This window comes from Cetorhinus maximus, chromosome 15 (genome assembly GCF_964194155.1).
Source record: "Cetorhinus maximus chromosome 15, sCetMax3.hap1.1, whole genome shotgun sequence".
Classification (NCBI taxonomy): Eukaryota; Metazoa; Chordata; class Chondrichthyes; order Lamniformes; family Cetorhinidae; genus Cetorhinus; species Cetorhinus maximus.
The window spans coordinates 27,222,303-27,240,849 of NC_135893.1; the positions used below are offsets into that span (position 1 = coordinate 27,222,303).

Here is an 18,547-nt window from a genome sequence, read left to right on the forward strand (position 1 = left end):
TGACTCCTGTGGCTCTGTTCAGTAGCCACCCTCCACGTTTCTAAACAAAAAAATAAAAGTTAGGATCTATCAAGCTGGGTTTCACCCTGGGATCTGACTTGTTCAGTAGTAACATCAGCTGGGATCATAACACTTGGGATAGTTCTCACTTTAAGGTGGGACATAAATGCTAGTTGTCGCTGTCAGGGGGCGCAAAGGACCATAGAAGTGGGACATGAGGGATGGAACTTCAGTTGGAATCCACGTGGGGTAAGTCGGAGATGGATACAGTCATCTAATATTGGCTCCACTCAGCAACTCAAGATTGTAAACTCCATTTCCTCTAGCCCATTGCCCATTCCACGGCGCACATTTAAAATCCACCACATTTTAGTGAAAATCTAATTAAAACATAAACGATTCTTTCCTTTCAACTGAAAGAAAACATTTAACCTTAAGTGAACTATGTAAAAAAAAAACGATGAAAACTGGGTTTAAAGGGCCTCTCCCAGCCAGCAGATGTCAATGTCTGAGGAGTTTTCAGGGATTTCTTTTGTAGAAACTGGTTTTCCTTCCTGGGATGTATGTCCATGACTGATTGTGAATAGAGAGCTGTCACATCATGTCACAGACACAGGGGCAGATTTACATTTTAACCTAACGGCGGGTGGGCTGGAATATAAAAAAAAGACCTACAGAAAATAACCCAGCCTCCCTCCCCCATAACACATTTGCAACAACCACATCATTTCTTCCCAATTAAACGAATCCAGGTACTTAAAGTTGATCTGAGAACGGGACAAAGAAGGAGAGGGGGGGGGGGGAAAAGCAGCGCACTTTGGTGTATGGTTTTGAGGAGGAAGGAAAAGGCGGAAGTTTGATGCTTTAATTATTTAGAATATATATAAATATATATATAGATAAAAGGGGCAGACAGATGTGAGGCGGGTCCACGTGGTTTGTTTCAGACACAGATCTATTGTTCAGATCAATAAAAAGGCAGAGTCTGAGGGGGGAAAAGGGGGAAGAAAGGAGACAAATCTAAGGGTTTAAAACCCGGCAGGGGGAAAAAAAAAGATAGAATTTAGTGACTTTCAATCAAGTTGGTGGATATTTAATCACCTGCAGAGGAGATTTTTTTGTTTTGGAAAGAAAGGAATTAATTTTGCTTAGAGGACGATTTTCTTTTACTTTTTTGGGGGGTAAAAATTGGGGATTTGCTTCCCCCCCCCACCCCCTCTTTGCTGCTGCTGTTGTTGTTGTTGTTTGAGACAAGATGCCTCGCAAGAAGGTGGACAAAAAGAAAATGAAAGGTGGAAGGAAAAGAGAAAGAGACTTCAGCGATGAAGAGGAGCTGGAGCTGGAGAATCCCGGCAAGAAGATGGGCAAACCCGTCCTTCAGACCGTCAACGAGCCGGAGGAGACCAAGGAAAAAATAGTAAGAAAGCCCGGGGCTTTGTGGCGGAATTGGGGAGGGGGGGCAACTTTTTTTTGAGGGGGTGGGGGTTTATTTTTCTTTTCCAATCAATCCTTCAAACCCATGTTATCCTTCAGACGGAGCTAAAATAAATAAACCATTAAAACTTAACGTCTGGGAAGAGGTTTCTGGCACAAAAAAAAGTTCCTTTTTTCTTCCTTCTCGAAAAGTTTATTTTTAAAAAGAAATTCCCTGAACGTTTTAAACTTTAAAAGTCCGAACTTTTTAAACTTGATTGGGGGAAGTGGGGGTGGGGGGAGGAAAAATAAATGTTTCGAGGCCTGAACAAAGAAGCCGGGCCTGTAGAGCGACACCCTTCTTTAAATGATTTTATTTTTAACCAGACAAGAGCCGGTTGTTGAGTTTTCTTTAAATTTGGAACCCGCGTTTGGGGGGGTTTGTACTTTTCGACCTCGCTTTTTTTTTTAAGAAACACACATTTTGAAGGCTTTAAATCAGCAGCTTTACCTCAGCTTTTTTTCTTTATTTTAGTGGGTTTTTTTAAAAATCCGTGTTATTATTTTTGTTTTTGTTTGAAGGGGCGAGGGGTTTTTATATGTTTTGTGTGGAGGATTTGGGGTTTTTTTTTGTCTGTGTGTGGGGTTTGGGGATTTTCTTTTTCCTCCTCCTGTGAGTCGCGGCCCAGGCGCGGAGGAGCCTCGAATCGAAGAGGCGGACGGGATAATTCAATAATGGAGAGTTCAAACACTGGAGCCTTCGCCCTGTGTGTGTCTGAGGAGAGGGATTTTTTTTTTGTGTTCGTTCGTGGAGGTCCCGGGACCCGCGGGTCGTGGCTCTGCCGGGACTCGGGCTTCTCCCTCGCTACCAACCACCCCCCCCGCCCCGACTAGGCCGCACGCCGAGCCCGAAGCGGCGGCATTTCCCCCCCCCCCGCACACACAAACCGACCTCCGCTTCCCCTCAAAAACATTTAATTCATCTTCCGCCACTTTTATTCACAGAAATGTTTACAATTCAAACTTCGATATTTTCCTGAAACCTGATTTTTTTTTAAAAAAAATTTAAACTTCCCGTCATAGTCACTTTTCTTTTCTTTTCTTTACCTTATTTTTTTCTTTAAATATCGGATGTCACGGTTAGGTTTATTTGATTAACTTTCTTGTTTTTTTGGGAGGGGGAATAAAATATTTTTTTTTCAAAAAAATTTTTTCGTCTGTTTCCGCTGCTCCAATTTCCCGCCATTTCTCGGGCGGCGGGGGAGACTCACTGCGCATGCTCCGGCCTCGCTTGTCAATCAACCCCGGAGTCCCTGGCAGCAAACGCTGCTCCAACCAGAGGTGCAAACACGAGATGGTGCAAACACGAGATGCTGCAAACTGGACATAATGGGGGTCGGGGGGGAGATATTGGAACATACTTGATTTAAAAGCTGCATTTTAAAGAGTGTGATTATATAAGTTGGAATTTCCGAAAGCCCTTGGTCAGAACTTTAACTGGCGATGTTTATCTTATATTTCATTAGTGCTTTTGCCTATGGTCCTTTGTGGACTATGGCTAATTACCTTACCATATCTTACTGCTTATTATACTGCACTGCTCACAATGGTTCATTATTATTATATAATATTTATATTATAGCAGCCCTGTAATGAAAGCAAAATACTGTGGATGCTGGAGATCTGAAATAAAAACATTAAAGTGCTGGAAAACTCAACCAGCCTGGTTGCATCTGTGGAGAGAGAAAAACACAGTTAATGTTTCGAGTCCAATATGACTTTTTCGGAACTGGAAGAGTTCCAAAGAAGAGACATATTGGACTTAACGTTAACTCTGTTTCTCTCTCGGCAGGTCTGGCAGCATCTGTGGAGTTTTTCCAGCACTTGTTTATTTTCTACCAGCAGCGCTGTGTTTTGCAAACAAGAATGAATACGTTTTATATTTGTCCATAGCATAAATTCAGGATTGGAGAAAAGTGAGCGAAATCAAGTAGTAGTGGGTTAAGTAAGATAAGTCCCAAGAAGGAAGGGGAAACTGGGAGCTCCAGAGTTTTGTGGGCCTGCAACAGAGTGCACCACCTCTGACTCAATTCAGTGACGATTTCTGTACTTCAACACTGTGGTTCTGGGAAGGAGGAACATTGGATGCATATTTGGAGCTTAGGGTAGATGAGAGAAAAGTTTAGGAGCAATGGTGCAAATCTTGGGAGGAAAACAGAGAGGTTCTTCGTTGCACAACTTTTAGCTCTGAATGTTCCAGCTTGCAGGTTGTATGTTTATTAGAAAGCATAGAATTAAAATGTGCATGCATTTTCCAAAACAGCTGCACCGTGGCAGTTGTGTGCTGCACAGTTCTTTTTTGTAATTGGATATACCTAGCACTTGGGAGTTAACAGCATTATGTTTGGAAGAGGGGAAGAGACATTAAAAAGTTGTCCCTTGTTCAACATCTTTGTTTTTGCCCAATTGTTGGACAGTGAAATGGCCAGTATCTGGGTCCCTCGATAGTCACGGACCTCTGGATCTGGTCTCAGAAGCCTAAGGGAGCAGCTTCCTTTGTTTCCCATGGAGCCACAAGGATAGTTACCTTTTGGCGGCAGTACAAAGTGGCCTAGCAGGGAGGGAATCTGGTCCTGGGCTATTATTGTACTGTTCAATGCTTTTTTTATATTCCTCCAAATTTCCCTGTCCTGGGTGTGGTGATTGGCCTCTGGTAACTCACCTAATTGATATTTCATGCCTGAGTCTTGATAGTGAATGTCAGGAGGTCTTCAAGCCTGATCCTATCTTACGTTCACACATGTACTTATGTACTTATTCAGGAGAGATCTGGGATGGAACTACAGGTTTTCCTTGTTCGATGTGGCACAAAGTTAGAGTTTATCTTTTGGGATGTTAGGGTGACTATATCACCTTTTTATTTAAATTGTTGGAATATATATATGTGTGTGTATGTGTGTGTGTGTATATGTATGTATGTATATATACACTTTAAAATGATTTAGCCCAGCACTGAACACCACAAAAGGCCCAATAAAACTAACACTATACACCACTGTTGATTTGAATACATCTGTGTAGCAATGACCTTCAACAATGTTCTTTCTTATGTTCTTATGTTTGTGATAGTTCTCCCGTAAAAATGCAACAATTGGCAGCCTTCATTGTTCAAAGTTGCCTATCAAGTGATTGAGTCTCCTTTCTACCAACATAGATTTTCATTTTAAAAGTTATATTAAAGGCATTCCACATTCAAGCCTTGTCTTTGCATCCCAATTTGGGTACTTTTGTACTATTGTACAACAATTGTACTATCCCTCTTAATGCTTTAGCCTCAGAGCCACAAATGCTGCACAAATGTTGCTTGCTTTGGTTATTTTGAATATTCTTTTATGTAATTTTAAACAAATCATAAGGTAGGAATAAGCACTCCACTAAGAATCTTTACAGTTTGTCAGGGTGAGATTTGTGAAGGATTAGACCAGTTTGTCTTCACCATCTTTCAAGTAAGGGCCACTGTAGCAAAAAACCTGCAGTGTGAGAGCCACATTGACGACTAAATTATAATTGCTTACGACTTCAGTAAGTCACTTGAGCCAAAAAATAAACACCAAGAGTTGAATGCTCTGCTAGTTCTATGGTGGTTGCTATGGTAACATAACTGTTACTATACAACCCACATACTTAGATATACATATTGGCACACATTGTACCATGTGGTGAATGTGACATGTTAAAGAAGGCTGATTTTTGGCAGACTCGGTACGCATTTTTAACATTAAAAATAAAATTAAATAGGAAGGTAATGCTGGGTTGGGCTCTGGCTCGCCGCGACCCTCTGACGATAAGGCGGTTACTGAAAATGGGTGGATGGAGTTGGGGAGCTGCACTTAGTGTTGATGGGAGCCGTCACTAGCTCGAGGGCCTTGCAGTGAAGAGCACTGGATTAGACCCTTCTTGATTATTCTGCAGGTGTAGAGCAATGAGGGTTTCTCCCAGGACCAAGGAGAGGGTGCCGATCACAATTTGAAAAGCCTCATAAGTTTTTGGTGTTGCTCAGCATGAACGGTAGAGATCTGAGATGTGGTTGAGGTCTGAGGTGCATCTCTGGAGCAATTTTGCATTGCGGGCAGCCAGTTGTGATGAGATTGGTCTGTTGGATTCTATAGAGCACAACACAGCAGGGTCTTGGTTTGAAGTGTTAGCCCTGGAGATGACAAAAATAGGTGCACTGGATGAAATGACCCAGCTTCAAGTAGGTCAAGGAACATGGCACTCACGAGGCTTGTGCATATCTTTGCAGCAAGAAGATGCACTGCCCTGAGTGAAACCCAGTGCCCAAACCCCCACCCCCATAGGAAATGTATGGGAAAGCTCATTTTTATCCATCAGAGCAAATAAAGTACATGTTGTTGAGGAAATAGACCAAGAGGTATGGGATCCTTTCCAGGAATCATGTCAAGTTTCCATAACCAGAAAGACAAGCCCCACCCATTGTCTCAACCCAGTGTCGATAACCAACAACCCCACCCCACACCCAACCCAATAAACTCCCAGCCTACCCTGTCACTGAGCATCCCTCACAGTAATGTGAGAACTGTACTTGATGGCCCATGTCTACGTCTGCAAGCATGGAGTGGCCTAGAATAAGGCTTGCGTGCAAATCGGTAACAACACTTGGTAGCACGGTGGAGTCGATTAATATGGCTAAGGAAGGACCAAATTAAAAGAAAACAGCTTTTCAATATTAGTGATTTTTGATTATAGCAGGATGAAGAGTGCATCACCATTCACTAGTGATGAGCCATGTCATTCCATCCTGTCACAACATATAAAGTAACTGCAATTCAGATTCTAGAAATCTGAATAACCAGGTTTTGTTTTTATTTCAATGATTGGACTTGTATTTTAAATGTATTTGCAGCGTGCCAACACATTCCCATCTTTGTATTTTTGTGAAAAAGGCCATTTTACCATAGGAGTTTTCTGTATGAAATAGGCCACAGACGTATTTAATCTGACTTGGCTCATCTAATGACTGGTCTCAGGAGATTTTAGAACCAACCGGAATTGGAAAGGCCCATTTAAGCCTTGTAGCTACGTGATCTCTGGCAGTGCTGATTGGATCATACAATGTAGGGAAATGGCAGCACTTGGCACTACCATTAAAAAAGTGTTCAAATGCAGCATATAGGCCTCTCTTCACTACGCCATTTTGTGTTCAGATCATCTATAGCACAACTGGATGCCCTGAAGAAATGCCTTTGTGCTTTAGTCTGAAGGAACTATCTTGATCAACGGAATCACTGACTCATGGAAGACTTTCGTTACTCTTTTGAAGCAGATGCTGAAAATAAATCCACAGAAGTGGGCTGATCCATATTTAGATTTTATTTTGTTACAAGGCTGTTTTTGGAAGATGTTTTTGTTTTTTTGAAAAATGAGCTTGTCACGGAGGGTTTGACATGCAGATGAAGTTGTAAACTGAAGACTTGTGAGAAGTTATGTTGTGCCAGTTTTATAAAGAGCTTTCTAGCGCAATGTGTTACAATCCTACAAACTAAACTTATTTTTTGATATCTCAACTTGGTGAATTGTCCATTGGCTTTGGCGCGCACAAGATTGTGGTATGCGGATTATCTCAAATAACATCAACCAAACCATGTGACTTGCCAAAATGCCATTTGAAAAGCTGTAAGTATCCAAACAACATCAAGGTGCTGGAAGCACTGGTCAGTCAGCATCAGTAGAGTTACCATAATATAAAAGCAAAAAACTGCGGATGCTGGAAATCCAAAACAAAAATACCTGGAAAAACTCAGCAGGTCTGACAGCATCTGCGGAGAGGTACACAGTTAACGTTTCGAGTCCGTATGACTCTTCAACAGAACTAAGGAAAAATAGAAAAGAGGTGAAATATAAGCTGGTTTAAGGGGGGTGGGGGTGGGACAGGTAGAGCTGGATAGAGAGCCAGTGATAGGTGGAGATAACCAAAAGATGTCACAGACAAAAGGACAAAGAGGTGTTGAAGGTGGTGATATTATCTAAGGAATGTGATAATAGGTGACATTAAGGGTAGAAAGCAGGACGAGCAAGGTACAGATAGCCCTAGTGGGGGTGGGATGGGGGGAAGGGATCGAAATAGGCTAAAAGGTAGAGATAAAACAATGGATGGAAATACATTTAAAAATAATGGAAATAGGTAGGAAAAGATAAATCTATATGAATTATTGGAAAGGGGGGGTGGGGATGGAGGAGAGAGTTCATGATCTAAAATTGTTGAACTCAATATTCAGTCCAGAAGGCTGTAAAGTGCCTAGTCGGAAGATGAGGTGCTGTTCCTCCAGTTTGCATTGAGCTTCACTGGAACAATGCAGCAAGCCAAGGACGGACATGTGGGCATGAGAGCAGGGTGGAGTGTTGAAATGGCAAGGAACAGGGAGGTCTGGGTCATGCTTGCGGACATACCGAAGGTGTTCTGCAAAGCGGTCACCCAAGTCTGCGTTTGGTCTCTCTAATGTAGAGGAAACCACATTGGGAGCAGCGAATGCAGTAGACTAAATTGAGGGAAGTGCAAGTGAAGTGCTGTTTCACTTGAAAGGAGTGTTTGGGCCCTTGGACGGTGAGGAGGGGGGAAGTAAAGGGGCAGGTGTGGCACCTTCTGGGGTTGCATGGCAAGGTGCCGTGGGAGGGGGTTGAGGTGTAGGGGTTGATGGAGGAGTGGACCAGGGTGTTCCGGAGGGAACGATCCCTACGGAATGCCGCCGGGGGGGTGCGGTGAAGGGAAGATGTGTTTGGTGGTGGCATCATGCTGGAGTTGGCGGAAATGGCGGAGGATGATCCTCTGAATGCGGAGGCTGGTGGGGTGATAAGTGAGGGCAAGGGGGACCCTATCATGGTTCTGGGAGGGAGGGGAAGGTGTGAGGGTGGATGCGCGGGAGATGGGCCGGACACGGTTGAGGGCCCTGTCAACCATCGTGGGTGGAAAACCTCAGTTAAGGAAGAAGGAAGACATGTCAGAGGAACTGTTTTTGAAAGTGGCATCATCAGAACAGATGCGACGGAGGCGAAGGAACTGAGAGAATGGGATGGAGTCCTTACAGGAAGTGGGGTGTGAGGAGCTGTAGTCGAGGTAGCTGTGGGAGTTGGTAGGCTTGTAATGAATATTGGTGGACAGTCCATCACCAGAAATTTAGACAGAGAGGTCAAGGAAGGGAAGAGAAGTGTCAGAGATGGACCATGTGAAAATGATGGGTGGAAATTTATTAATTTTGCTTCCAATTTCTACCTCTCCATCATTTTCACGTGGTCCATCACCTCCCTGTCGCTTGCCATTTCAACACTCATGCCCACATGTCCGTCCTTGGCCTGCTGCATTGTTCCAGTGAAGCTCAACGCAAACTGGAGGAACAGCACCTCATCTTCCGACTAGGCACTTTACAGCCTTCTGGACTGAATATTGAGTTCAACAATTTTAGATTATGAACTTTCTCCTCTATCCCCACCCCCTTTCCGATCCCCCTTTTTTCCAATAATTTATATAGATTTTTCTTTTCCTACCTATTTCCAATATTTTTAAATGTATTTCCATCCATTGTTTTATCTCTACCTTTTAGCCTATTTCGATCCCTTCCCCCCTCCCCACCCCCACTAGGGCTATCTGTACCTTGCTCGTCCTGCTTTCTACCCTTAATGTCACCTATTATCACATTCCTTAGATGATATCACCACCTTCAACACCCCAACACCTCTTTGACCTTTTGTCTATTGACATCTTTTGGTTATCTCCACCTATCACTGGCCCTCTATCCAGCTCTACCTGTCCCACCCCCCTTAAACCAGCTTATATTTCACCTCTTTTCTATTTTTCCTTAGTTCTGTTGAAGAGTCATACGGACTCAAAACGTTAACTGTGTTCCTCTCCGCAGATGCTGTCAGACCTGCTGAGTTTTTCCAGGTATTTTTGTTTTTTTGTCAGTAGAGTTACCACTCCGGGGTGGAGTTTTTCTCAGTTCTTGTTTCAGTTTTTTACCATGTAGTTTTCTTCTGTGCAACAAGTAGCAATACTGAAATAAAAACAGAAAATGCCTCTGCAGGTCTGGCCATACCTGTGGAGAGAGAAAACAGAGCTAACGTTTCCAGCCCTGACCTTTCATCAGGACTCTGTATACGCTCTCCAAAGACCTGCTGAGAGTTTCTCACATTTTCTGTTTTTATTTCAAATTTCCAAGATCTGTAGTATTTTGCTTTCATACTAGCAATACTGGGTGTGAGGAAGCCCACGTGGAACTTAAGTACCAGAATGTCCACCATAGCTTTATTTTTAATTTTTATTTTAAACCTCAGATTTCTACATGAAGGAACATGGGATATAACTGCTTTGCTCCTGTACAATTTACTAAATGCTGTGACTGGCTCCTGTAATCTCTCATGCACCTGAATGTTTCTCTCCTGATGCTTTCCCACAGAAACTGGAAGGATCAAAGTGCAAAGGTCAGCTTCTTATCTGTGGAGCCACAAACTGGGACTTGATTGGTCGTAAAGAAGTCCCTAAGCAACAAGGTAGGATGCTACACTTCTGAATATGTATCTGTGACATTGGTGCTGATCACCTCCATGTGAATACACACAGCGACAAATCAGGTTCATTAATGCCTGTGTTTTGGGCCCTTAAGAATTCAAATGCTGATAGGGGTGAGCACACTAGTGGGGTGAATTTTACTGGATGCCATATTGGTGAGGGCATAATTGTGTGCAGTGAACACCTGAAAAGACGCAGAGCAGACAGACCACAATGTCATCAGTGCACAGTGTTGATTTACTGCTAGTGATATAATTTTGCAGCTCAGTGTCCAAGGGACACCCTCTCGCCCTTGCTGAACATGTGGGGTCTTTTATGCTGCTCAATGCAACAGGACTATTGAAAGGGATCATCAGCTAGTTACGAGTTAAGTGTTGATTGATATTCCTTTGGCTGTTGCTATGATTCTACAAGTGCTTTCTGTAGAAGTTTCAGGTTGCAGAAGTCAACAGTAGGTGGTGTGGCAGGGGCTAAAGGACTTCTTGTTGAGTTCAAAGCTTCTGCACAAGACCTGGGTGCACTGTTAAGCAATTCACTTTGGAATATAGTTGACTTGGAGAATGGGCAGAGGCCACTCAGAGCAGGGTAAACTGCTGGAAGAGGGGGAAGGAAAAGGAGGGAGAAGAATGGCTCTCAGCAGGAGGCTAGATTTACTCAGGGTGTTCAGGGAGCAGTTTCTATACCTGAACCTCTGAGGAACAATATATGAAACGCCTGAACCTCAATAAGAATGTCCTCACTGAAATCTGCCGCTACCTTTCATTCTCTTGTCAAACACAAGCAGGCAGAGCAAGCACACAGATTTGTTAGGGGTGTTGTGTGCCATTGCCACACATTACTTTGCAGACAGTCATGTGTTAACTATGCCCTGTGCCGGAACAGACGCACCTGGTATGGGACCATTGGCCGTGAATCATACTGTTTATTCCAGGTATCCTGGCAGCAGTCTTGAATCAGTTTTTCAGTGGCAGTCCATTGTGCTAGCTGAACTTAATCCATCATGCCAAACCCAAGAGTGGCTACTAGGCAACAAAGGCTAGCTGCTGACAACATGGCTGATGATCCCAGTGAGCAGCATGCATATAATGAAAGCTGTGCCGCCCCATGAAATGTGATAGAGCAGACCACTGGTGTGCTGAAGCAACACTAACTTTGTCTGGACCACTCTAGAGGAGCCCTCCAGTACTTGGCAGAGCAGTATTCAGGTTTGCAAAGGTCTGTTGCACACTGCACACCCTTGCCATCATGAGGAGACAGCTCTTGCAATAGCAATATAGCGAGTAGCTCAGGAGAAGGGGAAAGGAAGGAGGCAACCTTTTCGATGAAGAGTCATATGGACTCAACATTAACTCTGTTTCTCTCCTCACAGATACTGCCAGACCTGAATTTTTCCAGCAGTTTCTGTTTTTATTTCAGATTTCCAGCATCTGCAATATTTTGCTTTTAACAATGTCTTTTTGCCCAGGCTGTCTGTGAAGAACTTATCCGAGTGCAATACCAGGAACTGCAACCCCAATTCTGCCATTAACAAACAGTCCTACATCTTCCCTTCTCCCGTCACTGACTACCACAGGACCCGGCCACAACACAGAAATCAAAACCAGCATAAAATAAACATTCCTGACCCAAATTGTGAATGAAATCATGCCATAATGCATACAAAAGTCGATAATTGCTTTGTGCACTCCCCCGATGCCTGCCTCCCTTGTGCCTTTGCCTGTCCTAGTGCTTCTACGTAGTCCTGACCCACAGGCTACAGTGTGGCTAGTGGAAGGTTGCTGATTTTTGTGGAAGAGACTGCAGGTGACTGTGGAGGGAAATCTCAAAGGCCTGGCTTGGGACTGCATCGCCTCCGCATGGGCAGCAGCAGCCTGGGCTGGCTGGCTGGCAGACAACAGCAAGGGCATTAGAGAGGATGAACCGCTACCAGTACCCCGAGCTCCATCTCAGCAATCCTAGCTAACCTGCTGGAGGTCAGATTGCTGAACTGATGTGACACCCTGCAAGCCTCTTTGCACACTCATCTACAACCACAATGACAGCAGTCTGAGCTTGCAGGGTTGCAAGCTGTCCCCTGCATGACAGAAATCTGTAGGATGAGGCATGAGGATACTGACATCTTCAGTGATTTCATCCCTACCTTTTGGCTACAGCCTCAGCAATCGTTGTCCCAATAAAAGCCAACTCTGTCTCCTCTGTGGAGGGGTTATTTAGGTTCATTTAGCCCCCTCCAGTTAGCTCCTGCTGCTTTTGGTTGTGCATTACCTTGTCCTCCAAGAGAACTGGAAGTGTGTCACTGGATGTTATGGAATCTATTTAGCTGATAGGCCTGTCATAGTTGAATAGCTGGCAATGTGTGCAACCAGTGAGGATGTAGTTGTGAGACTTACAGCAGTTAGTGTCTTGAGTGTGTGGTCAAGCATATGAGTGTCAGGTGTGATTGCCCTGATTGCTAAACATTAGCGATATTTAAGAGATGAAAGTGTGGTGCATTGAGTAGCGCCTAAGGCCAGTGGTGCAGTTGATAGGATATGGCATTTGAAGCTGCATTTGCTGACCATAACTACTTGTATGAGGTCATTTGAACTTCTTGTGACATCACAGCTAGGCCCTCGGCAAGGCTCCTGGCATTGGCCTCTATGGCAGTTTGCTTCCATAGTGTTCTGAGGATGTCTGGAGGGCCTCCTGGACCCCTGTGAATACAGTTTATCTCTTCTCATTCCCACCTCCTTGACTAAGACCACTAGTTCAGCATCCAGAAACCTTGGAGACATGTTGTGACATTCTTCAATATTTTCTGGGTAACATTTGCTTCATGAATGACTGACTGTCAGCACCTGCTCTGACCACAAAGCACCTCCTCTTTAAGTAGAGCATGCTAGCTTTAGATGGTGCTTGCTACCCACACTGTTGGCTGGCTACATTAGCAGGGGGCCAATCAATAGCGCGGGTGATGCTGGTTTGAGATTGAAATTGAAATGAGCAGACAGCAAGACATTGATTGCGATGCACACAAATGGGCATGGTAAGATGATGATAATCCCTGTGCCTGTTTACAGGGCTGTGTGAATTTAGCCCCCATATTCCTTGAATTGCTCCCACTCAGTTTACTTAAATTGTAACAGTGAATGATACGAACCTCCAATATTTGCTGAATTCTCCTAGAGCTGAGCCTTACATGCGAGATCATCTAATTAAGTTGCTTAATTTGAATTGGGTCTGGTACATAAAACATCACTGATGTTTTGGACTTCAAATATTATGAATTAACATAATTCAGAAAGAATAGACTTGTATTGCGGAGGACTTCCCTTCCATCTGATAGTGATTCCACTGTGTTATTTTGCCTGTTTTTATTAAATATTCATTTTATTTACAGTATGCACATTGATTCTCAATCAGTAGTAATAATATGGTTGATTTATTTTTTTGAGGTGCAACTTGGGTGACCACAACGTTTGCATAAGTATGTTAATTACTGTAATCTTGGAGCCAGCAATTTTCTGTTGGTGATGTGAAAATGACTGAAATGTCAGAGAGGCAATTATGTCGCATTGTTTTAATGTGTTTGGCAATGGCTAGTAGCTAAACTCGTTTTAATTGTTTCAGCTGCATACCGTAACCTGGGGCAGAATCTTTGGGGCCCAAATCGTTACGGATGTCTCTCAGGAATACGTGTGCGGACGGTGTCATCGGGATCATGTGCTGCCCACAATCTCATCATTACAACAGAAGGGAAGATCTGGAGCTGGGGTGAGTAGCTGGAAATGAAACAAGGGGAGTTGTAAGAGCAGTGCAGTTGGATTGAGTTTGTAGACTCAGTGCACCCTGATTGGCTTCCAAGTTTTATCACTTGAATCAGCTGTAAGTTACTGACTGACAGAAATTTGCTTATCAAGCTTGCATACAAATACCCGTATGCACTTCTAAAATTGTAGCATTTAACTACCTTAAAGATGAAAGCTACTTGTCATGTTGTTGAGGAAGTGATTTCGTTGAGGAAGTGGTTTCATTCTTTCCCAACCTCTCCTCTATTTTGTTCAACCTGGCATGTGTGAAATGTACAGCGCTGAAATAGGTCACCTGACCCAAATGGTCCATACTGATGTTCATACTCCATATATGTCTCCTCCCTCCCCTTTTCATCTAACCCTTTTAGTATAGCCCTCTACTCTTTTTTTAAAAAATTTGTTCATTGGATGTGGGCGTTGCTGGCTAGGCCAGCAATTATTGCCCATCCCCAATTGCCCTTGTTCAGAGGGCATTTAAAAGGCAACAACATTGCTGCGGGTCTGGAGTCACGTGTAGGCCAGACCAGATAAGGATGGCAGATTTCCTTCCCTAAAGGACATTAGTGAACCAGAAGGGTTTTTACAACAATCGGCAATGGTTTCTTGGCCATCATTAGACTTTTTAATTCCAGATTTTTTTATCGAATTCAAATTCTACCATGGCGGCATTTGTCCCCAGAGCATTATTCTGGGTCTCTGGATTACTAGTCCAGTGACAATACCACTACGTCATGTGCTTACTCCTTAAATGAATCAATGCTATTGCCCTCAACTACTTGAGTTCCACATTCTAGCCAATCTCAGGGTAAAGAAGTTTCTCCTGAATTTCTTGTTTGATTTATTAGTATCCATCTCGTATTTATGGCCCATAATGTTTTGTCTGTTCCCCCCGCCCCTTTCTATGTCTACCCCGGTGAATTCTGATAATCTTGTGTATGGTTCTGGTTCATATTTATGACTCAGCTGCCTTACCAATTCTATTTACTTCAATCTTGAATACAAACTGCTATCTTTTATAGTGGATGGAATAAGTTTGGAGAAAATAAGTTCAACGTATCTCAAGTGCACCATGGGAATTGCACTTGTTAATCCTGCCAGCACAGTCTGCTGTCTGACACATGTAGCACCACAGGGTGGAATTTAATGCCCTTTCCTGAGGCAAGTTTGGCAGGAGGATATTTAATCTAGCAGGTGAGGACCCCGCTAACTTCCCACCTCCATCCTGGTTAAGCTTGTCGTGGAAAAGCCTGCGGACAGCCTTCCTGCCCCCCGCCTTGTCAATTGAGGCCCTTAAGTGGACAATTAATGTCCACTTCAGGGCCTAATCTCGCCACGGCTGGATGCCGTGGGTGGAGGACTCTGCATGCGGGAAGCCCAAAAAGCAAACCTTGTCAGTGTTGCTTGCGGGCTCCTGTGGGGATGGGGTCTCTTGTTCAAAGGCACTCATTGCCTGATCGATGAACCCGGCATTGGGAAGGGGGTAACCTACTGAGAGCCAACCCTTGCCCTTGCTTTCTATGCCGTGCACCAACCCCTCCCCTGTGAACACCTTCCTGCCACACTTTCCTGTGCCTGGATTTGTGGTGATCCTCTGCTTTGGGTGGGTGTAGTACCTGCAGCAGCCACTGCCTCCCTGGTGACACTACTGAGCAGTGAAGAGCAAGACTTCCGCCCCCAGGGTGTTTGAAGGTACTTAACTCAGCGAGCCTCCCCGAAAAGAGGCGACGTGGGGCTCACCAGCTGGCGAACGAGACCCCCGGCACCTCCATTAAATACTGCCTGCAGTGTGTACTAGAGGCTATTTTAAAAATGTTCTTTTTCTATGATTTTCACCCCTCTTAGGTCGAGGGGAGAAAGGTCAGCTTGGACACGGTGACACAAAGCGCGGAGAGGTCCCCAAACTCATTGAGGCCCTCAAAGAGCAGACAATAGTTGCAGGAGCTTGTGGACGTAATCACAGTCTCTGTTTAACAGGTAACTGCCAGAGCACGTGGGAGGCTGAAAGGAGGCCTTTATTATGACTTCATAACGAGCAATGATTGTATTTTGCAGTAAAGCGTGAGCAGAACTTGGCTTATTGAGTTATCCCTTTTAGGGAAGATTGCCATATTCCAGATAAAGCTAATATTTAACATGTGCCTAAAATTGCTGTTCTATAAGTTCCAGTGTTTAAACTAGTCGCATTTTAAAAATCAATTCAGGAATATTGAGGGCTTAGTTTTGCACTGAACTATAAATAAGTGTCTATATATAGTATACCATAGAACAGAGAAAAAATGTTAAGATATGATTAAAGGTACAGTACTGTCTTATCTGAAAAGTAGCAACTACATTGTCTAGTGTTAATGAGTATAGTAACAACATATGAAGGGGATTACAGAACATTCTGAGCAGTGGCAGCTGTTCCACCCATCCAACAAGGCCAGATATTGGTGGCAATGAACAATTTTGCCTCTTCCCTATGCAGTTTGCATGGTTGGATAATTTTAAAGCTACAAGGCAAGGTAGGACTCTAGACTGTCCCTTCCAAGACACAGTGGGGTCTTGAAGCAGAAACCCACAACCCTCTGTGGGGTGCTGGCCCAAAAATAGAAGACTTAATGGGGTAGATTTGGCCCTGAGGTAGCAGGAAGAAATTTTGTGTTAAGGTCATGCTAAACATCCTTTTAATTGGGTGTGTAGGTCTGTAACGTTGCTTGCTAAGACTTTCAGACTTTTTTTCATCTTATGCATGGCAAAGTGCTGTCTAATCCTATTTGATTGAATTTAAATCTTGTGGGTTTCAAAATCTTACAGGGGAGCTTATAGTTGAAAGGCTTCAGCATAGAGCTCAATAATGTCCATTTTATTTGAGAGGAAATGAAGCAGAGCACTTGATGTGGGGGTCCCTTGGCTGATTGTTGCCAGATCCGTGTGTTTAATTTCCTGTTCATTGAAGTGGCTGGCTGTCTTCTGGGTGCTATGGTGCAAGCTTTCATCTATAAATTTCCCTGCAAGCAATAGTTCTGATATCTGATGTGGAACATACAAAAGTCTAAGCATTTCTACTGAACTTATCTATTTAGCTACCTTCTCTTGAGGTTTCTGAGCTGTGCCTGTGTTTTTTGTGCTGTGCTTGGCAGCTTTTAGTTTCCAGTTGTAGGGGTGAAACAGTGCAAATTAAAACAATTGCAGATCAATTAGCCCAAAAGTCCCAACTTGCAATCCTGCCCTTTGCTGAATCAGCCAAGAGATGTAACATTTGGCCCCCATACCCCTAGGCAAGGTGATGGGGAAAAAATTGGCTGCTTCTCATTGATTTCTATTGAAAAGCACACAGTGGTCAGGGTGACTGCAGGGACCAGAGGATAAGATCAAGGCCTTATTGGCCTCATAGGGACCATTGGTAACTCACTGAGCCATTAGAGGGGGAAGGATTTCATATGAAAACTGCAAGAACTGCCTGAGCACCACCTACAAGGCACAAGTGAGGAATGAGATGGAATACTCTCCACTTGTTTGAATGGGTGCAGCTCCAACAACGCTCAAGAAGCTTGACACCATCCAGAACAAAGCAACCATTGACTGGCACCCCATTCACAAACATTCACTCCCTCCACCACTGACGCACAGTGGCAACAGTGTGTACAATCTACAAGATGCACTGCATGAGCTCATCAAGGCTCCTTGGACAGCACTTTCCAAACTCATGACCACCACCATCTAGAAGGACAAGGGCAACAGATATATGGGAACGCTACCACCTGGAAGTTCCCCTCCAAGCCAGTCACCATCCTGACTTGGAAATATATCGCCGTTTCTTCACTGTCGCTGGGTCCCAATCCTGGAACTCCCTCCCTAAAAGCACTGTGGGTGTACTTACACCACATGGACTGCAGCAATTCTAAAAGGCAGCTCACCACCATCTTCTCAAGGGCAATTAGGGATGAGCAATAAATGCTAGCTTAGCCAATGACGCCCACATCCCATAAATGAACTTTTTAAAAATTGTCTACATGTGCAACAGCTGTTTAGCATTTTTAACATAACAAATATGTTAAGGGAGTTATCCTTGTGAACCTTTTTAATCTGTACTGAACAATATGTAACTTGGGAAAGTTTTCATTTACCGCTGTTGTGTAAATTAGTATCTATCCTAATCGTATAACCTTGGATTAGAATAACTCAACTGTTCAATTGTATCTGTACCCTGATTTCTCCCCTGCTGGTAGACCAGAAAAGGGAGTGATTCTGACCTGGCTGCAATAGAATGTATTCAAAAACTAATTGCCCTGTTGCTGCAAAACAAACTATTTGTTCTAATTTTTTTCTTGCCTCTCCTAAAGGGACTAACCTGTGCTGGGGTATAGTTTGATTGCTGTCAGTGTTTAGGTATCTTGTCTGTAAACTTCCAGACATCTAAATAAAGATTGGCTGTTCAGCTGCTCTCCATTTTCTCTTTACCTGAAATCAGACAGCTCTTGCCAGCAGAATTAGAATTTACTGGACAAAACGATCATAAGCAGGACACTTGCCTGTTTTTCTTTCTCCCTTGCCCGGGAATGTATATCAATCAATTGTCGTAACCCTGCCATTGTTCCACCAGATTCGGGCTAGGGACTGAACTGGAGATGAGGCAATTGCCAAGCCCCCTCCTACCCACTTCTTTGGTAGCATGATGTTTAGCAATTTAATGAGAACCCCACTCAGCGTGCTGCTGGTTAGCTGCCTGCCCAAGACAAGCGGAAGCTCTTGTGACGGGAGGTCACTGGCCGACACCAGA

General features: G+C 43.8%; 1 protein-coding gene across 2 annotated transcripts in view; it reads left to right on the forward strand.

The window, feature by feature from the left end:
* The first annotated feature begins 677 nt into the window (after positions 1-677).
* Positions 678-18,547, forward strand: part of rcc2 (regulator of chromosome condensation 2) — a 70,320-nt gene continuing 52,450 nt past the window's right edge. The window contains exons 1-4 of one of the 2 annotated variants that reach the window (XM_078558180.1): positions 678-1,417; positions 9,882-9,975; positions 13,604-13,747; positions 15,628-15,759. In XM_078558180.1, coding sequence (XP_078414306.1) covers positions 1,256-1,417; positions 9,882-9,975; positions 13,604-13,747; positions 15,628-15,759 — 532 coding nt within the window. In that variant the 5' untranslated portion in view covers positions 678-1,255. The remainder of the gene's footprint in view (positions 1,418-9,881; positions 9,976-13,603; positions 13,748-15,627; positions 15,760-18,547) is intronic. The other variant, XM_078558179.1, reaches the window with a different exon arrangement.